Genomic DNA, 7,872 nt, shown 5'->3' on the forward strand with positions numbered 1-7,872 from the left:
GATGGGTCTATCAAGCTTAGCATTCTCGTCTCCCCGGAACGTCCCTGTGTAGCTTGGAAGGGTCGTATTGTCAAAGCACTTGGTTCGTACCTTCTCTAAAAGCTCTGAGCCCGGTCCCTCGTATTGGTAGATCAGCCGGTATAAAATTTTGTTGTTCTCTGACTTGGTTTTGGTCGGGTAGATGAGTGCTCTTAGGAGACGCCAGGTTTTCACCGTGCCTAACGTCCCCTTGAGCGAGTTAGTTGTTCCCAATTTTGTTTCCCCAATTTTGGGTCGTATTCTTCGGCTTTCGCCGTGATCTCGGCGGTCTTGAGCCTCAGTTTTCTGTTATACTTTTGCTTCCTCCATCTCCCGGAGAGGCCCCGACTAGCTTCCCAGAGTCTACGTAGCCGTCCGTCCACCTTGGGTGTTTCTGCTGTTCGGATTATCTTCTGGGTGTATCTGTCCCGTGTCTTTTTTAGCATGTTTCCTCATGCCTCTAGAGTTTGTATGCCAGCCTGGTTGCTATCGCATGCTTCTCAGAATGCATTCCAGTTCGTTATCTTTGCCTTGCTCATCTGGCGCCTCACCCTGTCTGAGGTTACCCGTGTCTTCAGTACGTAGTGGTCGCTATCCAAATTTCCCATTAGGTTTTTCCATTGCGAGCCTCCGCTTCCCCTTACGAAAGTGAGGTCGGGGCAGGTGTCGACGCTGACGCTGTTTCCTATTCTTGTAGGGTTCGCTGGGCCGGTCATTAGGTCGCAGTTGAATTTCTCCACTAATTCTGCTATTGTTTTCCCATTGACGTTGTCCTTTTGGTACCACCAGCTCTTGCCTATGGCGTTTAAGTCGCCAAGGATGACTAGCGTATTGCCATTCGCTAGCTTGTGGGCTTCTGGAAAAGTTCGTGAAATTTGACTTTTCTCCGTTTCGGTGGACTGTACACGTTGACAATAAGTGTACTTCCCCTTTTCTCTTTTTCTTAGATATGATTTTTATTAGCACATGTTTTATGTGTGAGCTTTCGATGCTATTGCTATTCTGTTTGATAGCTATAATCACCTTGCTGACTAGGATGGCTACTTTTCCTGCCGTCTTGCTGTCGTAGCAGTCGTATCCCGTTAGAGTGGATTTCGTGCCCGTTTCCTGCTATGCGATTACGTAGGGTGGCATCAGCTCTGTATTAGTAAATTGTTTGATGAGACCCTGTTTCTTGCGGCAGCCTCTGCAGTTCCGTTGCCAAATTTCTAGGTTTTATTGTTTGCCTTGGCTTGTGTTAGCCATAGTTTAAGCTGTTGAGGTGGTGAGGTTGTTTGTTGCCGCGTTCGTTGTCTCGTTGGCGAAAGCTGCCAGCGCGGGGTGGTTGCACGTCCTCTACCTGATGTTTTCGGTGTTTTTGCGTGCGTGTGATGCTCTTGATTTCAGTGAGCTGTCCCTGGAGTGGTGTTTTATTCTGCTGTATTCGCTTTATCATCTGTTGCGTGATTTGCAGCATCATCTGCTGCATTTGCTGTTGTCGTCCTTGCTTGAGATTAGAACTCTCCTTTTCGCTCATTTGCGGCGATGAGTCTATTTGTGGCTTGTTTTGTCGTGGAGGGCTAAGGGATCTCAGCTCTCGTTGCTGCTCTCGGACTCTGTTTTTCAGCTCCTCGATTCTGCATTCTAGCTCGCTTTGTTTGACGCGGGCAAGCTCTAGTTCACGCGTGAGTGCCTTTTTCTCCGCGTCTTTCTGTTCAAGAGCGCGGTTGTTTCCTTTATTATGTGTTATTATTACCTAAGTGCGGAGCATTGTCGGAAGCAACTGCACTCCAGCTTGCCTTGCTTACGTGTAACATCCTGTAGCGCTTCAGCGGCAGAACGGCGCCTTATCAACAATGATGTACGTGACATGCTAGCGCGTGTCGTGGCTCAACCATCCACAGTCCGCGGCAACGTACTTCCACTTGTGCTAAGGTAATAGAAAGATAATTCTACTCGGTTCCTTGTCGAGCATGAGAAGGACAACCCCGAAGGATCTATATATGTTACAACGTATTGACCATGCGCTCGACTGCTTGCAGACCACTGAGCATTTCCCATATTTCTCAACTTCCCTGCTTGCTGCTCCCGTAGACACTAGCGTCACAGTTTCATCTGGTAATTGTATGAAATGCTATGCCCTGTCACCATTTCTTATCGACCTGTGACAATGTTTGTGAAAGATGATGGATTATATAAATTTACCGCCATGCCGTTCGAATTGTATAATGCGCGTCAGTTTTTCAGCGCACGAGAACTATTCTTCGCTGTGAGATGGGGGACATGTGTTCGTGCATGCAATCATGAGGACATCTCAGCTTTTTCTCCGTGTTCTTGGACTCGTCTCGCTCGCAACAATTTCGCAAGCTTTTGAACCGCTCTGAGAAGCGTTGCAATTGCACCAGAGATGACAACGCTCCTGCTGTCGTGTCTATATGGCTTTCGCCTTGCCAGCATGCCTGGCCAGCATTTCTTTAGTAATTGTCTGGCGGGAATAAGAATACCACACTATAACCAAAGCTTTGGGCGTACATTTCAGCAGGATCTCACCATGAACTGTTACATTACCTTTCTATTCATTTATCACAGCCGCTGCTCGAGTTGCACTCAAATGAGTATATGAATGATAAGTGATACAGACATAACAGAGAAGCACAGATGATTTCGTTCCGAAATACTGAAAAAGAGTTCGCGGCTCTTTCCTCCAGCCAATTTCTAACAGTAGACGAACTTGTATGGATAATGTATTTTAAAATACAATGACGGCAGGTGTTGCTGCCTGTCTTCTTAGGAAGTTGAATGTAGAGAAGGAAGCTGCACCTTCTGATTCCATGGATTCCATTTTGGTGGAGAAGAGCACTTTTTAGTCACCGCGGCATCTTGGTTTAGTGGTTGCATGCCCCCTTACGGCATAGCTGGCAATGCTGAAGTCGACCAGGCTGCTTTTTTGGGATGCCGCACGGCAACGCGTCCCAACTGGTGCCCGCGCAATTCCAACGAAGGGACAGGTCGACCTTCGTGGGTATACCGTTGCGTGACACTCTCAATGTGCTATTTAGTGCAATGCGCAACAACAGGGTGATCGGCAGCAACCCTCATTCAAATCGCTAACCTAAAATGTCGCTTTCACATGCAAAGTGACCTCTGAATACCTTACAAGTGTGTGCCGGACTCGTTTAATTTTGTTCACTCACAAGTTAGAGGGCGTACAGTGGCGCAGCCAGGGGAGGGGGATGTTTATGGGGCTTCAGCCCCTCGCACCCCATCCCCCGATTTTTTTTCGTTCTGTCATGCGCCGCTGACCAAAACAACCCCTGGCGCCGAAAATTATATTGGATTTTGTCTAGAACGACTTTTTCACGCTCGAAAAGACATTTGTGCGCAAACATTGCTAGCTCGGAGCGGCTTTCTCTGAAATGACCATGCACCGGGAATCACATGACTCAAGGGCAAAGTTTCAATGGCGTTTTGATGGCGAGCGGGCTCGTCGCAGCATCTCGCTGAGGCCGCGGAATCTACCGAGCGCATGGATTTCAATTCCGAAACTCTATGGGGATAAAGTTACCATAGCATTGACATTTGCAAAGACGTGCTTCATATTTTCAATAGCGGAACTTTGTGGGTTTAGTGTTCTTATAAACACTTGGTGCCAACGGTGCATAGACTTTTCTAAAGTCGTGCATCCGACCATACAACGAGACAAGCCAAATCAACACTATCAGCCAAGTTGACTAAGCACGTAACGAGGTCCGATGAGACGAAGCGTCGTGGCGGTTCATTTGTGCCGTCATGCCACAGAAAAGAACATAAAAACTTTTTTTCACCTGCGCTAAAGCATCCATGTAAAGACGCTAAAGACAGCAAAGGTAACTACGTTCTTATTTATTTTTTCTACTTTGACTTTTATTCGCGAGGGCACATTGAGCCTCTTCAGTTTTGTTCTCGCTACCCGCGGGCTGCCAGAGATAGCCAGAGCGCATACGTTTTTCTCGTGTTGCCCCGACCACCTCGCGGCGCACTTGGGTGCACGTTCGTTTTTCTCTGGCCGAGTGGATTTTCGGCTGGCAGAGGTTTGGACGCTTTCTGGCCAGCAGACGAGAAAAAGAAACAATGGACGCTCGCCGGCATCACTGTGGGGACTCGACGCATTGCAACGCGTTCGCTTAAGCGCAACCTCTCCAGAAAGTCTTGTCTCGCCGGTGTAGGATACCGAATAGTATGCGTATGGTTCTCTCTGGATCAATTAAGCTTCTCAAGTTTTCTTCCATATTCCTTCTATAGCCACATTTGGTGCCCAAAGTAGCCATTCGATTGTGGTGAACATGCTTTCCCTTGCCTTTTGTTTTTTTCACTTCGGTGCCCCCACCCCACAAAGGAAAAAAAAAAAAAACATTGTGGTGGCGCAGTGAATCGTCGCATGGTGAAAGTTCGATTTTGTTACTTTTTTTGTGGAAAGTAATGGGCCATGATATCGAAGTGCTATAGTTGTAAAGTTCGTGTGATATTTAGTCTAATTAATAAATATACAAAAAACATGCAAGCATTGCTAACTGTCCTTTGGGCAGAATTTTCGGAACATACGAGTATATTGTGTTATGCAAAATACATATTTTACTTGTCTTGACAGTGCATAGCGTTTAAGAATTTGCAGCATCTTCGGCAATGCAGCTCTTATTCGTTAATTTTGATTCCTTGACAAATTTTATAAGGCCGAACTGGAACATGAGCACCCCCCCCCCCCACTCTCCCACCAAACAAAATTTCTGGCTACGCCGCTGAGGGCGTTGTATACCTTAGTGACTATGGCATTGCGCTAGTGAGCTCGACGTCCCTGGTTGAATTATTCCAATTTCCCCCGGTACGACGCGCTTCATCATCTTGTCTAGTTTTGGCACGTAAAGCCTTAGAACTTCATTAAAGTTACCAAACTGCTTTTGAAGCCATCACCGCAGTGTAGTGCGTAATGTGCGCGATGACTTGCGCCGCTTTATGCTCCTTAACCTACTTTGAGACTAAAAGACCAGTGCTGAAATCTCTTTTAAACTTACGTGGCAGCTCCCTCGAGCTGGGACCCATTAATTTACCTTGGAGCCGCGCTGTTAGTGCAAGTTTTATCCGAAGGCAATTGTCATATTAACGCGAGAGCGTTAAGGAGCTCGTGTCGCAGAAAAGCCGGTGTCGTCGGCGTCGGTGTCGGCGGCGTTGGCCGTGAGCGATAAATCCCGGGAGGCACTTCATGAAAAAAAAAATTGCAAGATGGGCTGGGTGGGAATCGAACCAGGGTGTCCGGAGTGTGAGACGGAAACGCTGCCACTCAGCCACGAGTTCGATGCTTCAAAGCGCTACAATAGCGCCTCTTACAGAAGTCGCAGTTACACGAGTAGCGAAGTGCGTTTCCGCTACATTTCTTCTGCGCTTTCCGCACACACAGAGCTATCTTGCGGCAAACACAGAAGACCCCCTCCTCTCAATGTACGGCGCTGCCCCGACAGGTGGCGCGCCACGCGCGCATTGGCGCTGTGCGGGAAGCGGCGCGAGGCGCGTCGCGGCTCGGACCCCCTCTCCCCTGACGACGCTTCGCCGTGCTCCCTCACGGTTTGCAGAATCAAGCGTCCTTCCTTTCTTTAGATCACTATCTGTCTATCTCTCTGCCCGTGCCGATCACGACGTTTGGCTGGCGAAGATCGTTTCCCCCTCCGAGACACCGAGTTCTTTGGTTCGTTCCGCTTGCTCAGGCGCACGTTTCGTTGCCGCGCCGAACGCTGCGTTGCTCGACGCTCACCGCGTGATTGGTGGGTGCAAAGTACGATGCGGGGCACCTCGTAAGTGATCGCTGCGCCGTAACGCATTGTCTTACACCCCTTGGCGGGTCGACGGGAAAGCTGTCGCGTTCCACTTTTGAAGGCGAAGCTTAAACGTCCTCCAATTTTTTGCTTCCTATAGAAAAAGGCCTCGTTTAAAAGCAGTAGTCTTCACCCACACGTAGACCCTTTCGGTCAGTTATAGACATCGTACAGTTACGAAGTGGTAAAACTGAAAGTATTTACTTGCAGGGTGACAGCTGAAGCCGAAGGAGCCCAAGTAGAGCCGGAAGGAAACGAGGAGGGCGGCCCGTCCCACAAGTGCCAAGTGTGCGAGGAGACTTTCGCCAGGAAGACATCTCTCCTATCGCACCAGCTCACGCACAGTTGCGAAAGGCCACATGAGTGTAATGAGTGCGGCAAGAAATTTGCCAGAAAAAGTAATCTTACGAGACATCTGCGTACGCATGCAGACAGCAGACCGTACGCATGCCATTCATGTACAAAAGGTTTTAAGGAGAAGGCTGCGCTGGACGCCCATATTAGGACTCATACAGGAGAACGGCCGTTCAAGTGTCCCGAGTGCGGCCGCGAATTTTCGCAGATAGCTAACCTCAGTCGACACCGGAGAACGCACTCTGATGAGAAACCACATGAGTGTCCCGAGTGCGGCCGCAAATTTTCGCGGGCACATAACCTCAGTCGACACCGGCGAACGCACTCAGATGAGAAACAACATGAGTGTCCCGAGTGCGGCCGCAAATTTTCGCGGGCACATAACCTCAGTCGACACCGGCGAACGCACTCTGTTGAGAAAACATGAGTGTCCTGAATGCGGCCGCAAATATTTTTTAAAAAGAAGCCTAACAAGCCACAGGCGAGTGCATGCGGTGCAGAGTGATTAGAAGTGCATTTTTGGGGGGATGCTACTTTCAGTATTGAGAGTGCATGCACAGAAATCGCATTTTCTGGAACGCACTTTTCATCGCACTTTTTAGTTAGTCGTAAAAAGTTACGTGCGCACGCCTTTTTTATAGTTCCCGCACTGGGATGCATGTTTGGACGAATGCAAGAATTTCAACCAGAAATCGTTAAGTAATTTTCATCTCACAGCAATATAAGCAGATCGGAATGAACAAGCAGCCCTCGTTCTGTATTTTAGAAATTTGCGAAATGACAACCGCTTGCGCGGCATCTTTTTATTGCTTTATTTACCTCACAGGACGAATCAGAGAGTCTTTGTCCGTATTTTTATTAGCCAAAGTAAGGTACATGCAGGTACTTACGAATATACACCCTATATTCCACGTATCTTGCACTATTTTTCCACATTCGAACACCGATTCAGACATTTGTCCCATCGCAGGTCTAAATTTGAGATATACCTGTAGTCAATCAGTGATGCACGCGGTGTACCCGAACGCTCATTATCATGCAATTCTTCAGGGCCTTTTGCGAACTCAACACCACCAACTCACACTTCTGAAAGCGAGACTCCTTTCCCCATGCGTGGCTGCATTTCGCTGTTGATTTCGATGGGCGTTCGTCCCTTGCTCCATAGAAAATGAATCGTACTTCTTTGCTCGTACGCCGTTGACGTGGAAGCACAACCGCCATCTTCAACAACTGACAGCAGCGCCGTGCCGTGGAGCTACCGGCAGATAGGGCCAGGCCGGTCCACAAAAGGTCCACCGCTGGGAATGGTTATCTCGACTTCGCATTTGCAGCCGTAATCTGGTTAAAAAAACAGGGTCAAAGACTTTCTGATTAGCTCTCGTAGAACAAAGCTGAATCAACAACTTTCGTACACCGTGTGGCAGGTTTTTCAGCCGTTTTAGGCTAGAAAATGCCAATTTTCTTGTACAGCCTCTTTCGTTTCTTTAGCTGTTTCTGTTTGCTTTAGTACAGCATTCGTCTGAAGTTATGCCTTCTCACCAACAAACGCAAAACTAGAAATAGGATTTGGAAAAGTCAAGTGTTCGTCCCCGTCTGTTACTTGTGGTTCCTTGAATTGCGGTATAAAAGAACGAAGCCCGCTTTGCCTGCCGTAAAATAAACCGGCAAGTATGTTTCG

The 7,872-nt window shown here is 48.2% G+C and overlaps 1 protein-coding gene across 1 annotated transcript; it reads left to right on the plus strand.

Moving 5' to 3' along the window:
* The first annotated feature begins 5,805 nt into the window (after positions 1-5,805).
* On the plus strand, positions 5,806-6,621 carry LOC126516904 (uncharacterized). The gene is made up of 2 exons (XM_072289053.1): positions 5,806-5,819; positions 6,051-6,621. Exons 1-2 carry the CDS (start codon positions 5,806-5,808, stop codon positions 6,619-6,621), a joined length of 585 nt encoding a protein of 194 aa, XP_072145154.1.
* The last annotated feature ends 1,251 nt before the right edge of the window (positions 6,622-7,872 follow it).

The sequence above is a fragment of the Dermacentor andersoni genome, chromosome 1 (assembly GCF_023375885.2).
Source record: "Dermacentor andersoni chromosome 1, qqDerAnde1_hic_scaffold, whole genome shotgun sequence".
Taxonomy (NCBI): domain Eukaryota; kingdom Metazoa; phylum Arthropoda; class Arachnida; order Ixodida; family Ixodidae; genus Dermacentor; species Dermacentor andersoni.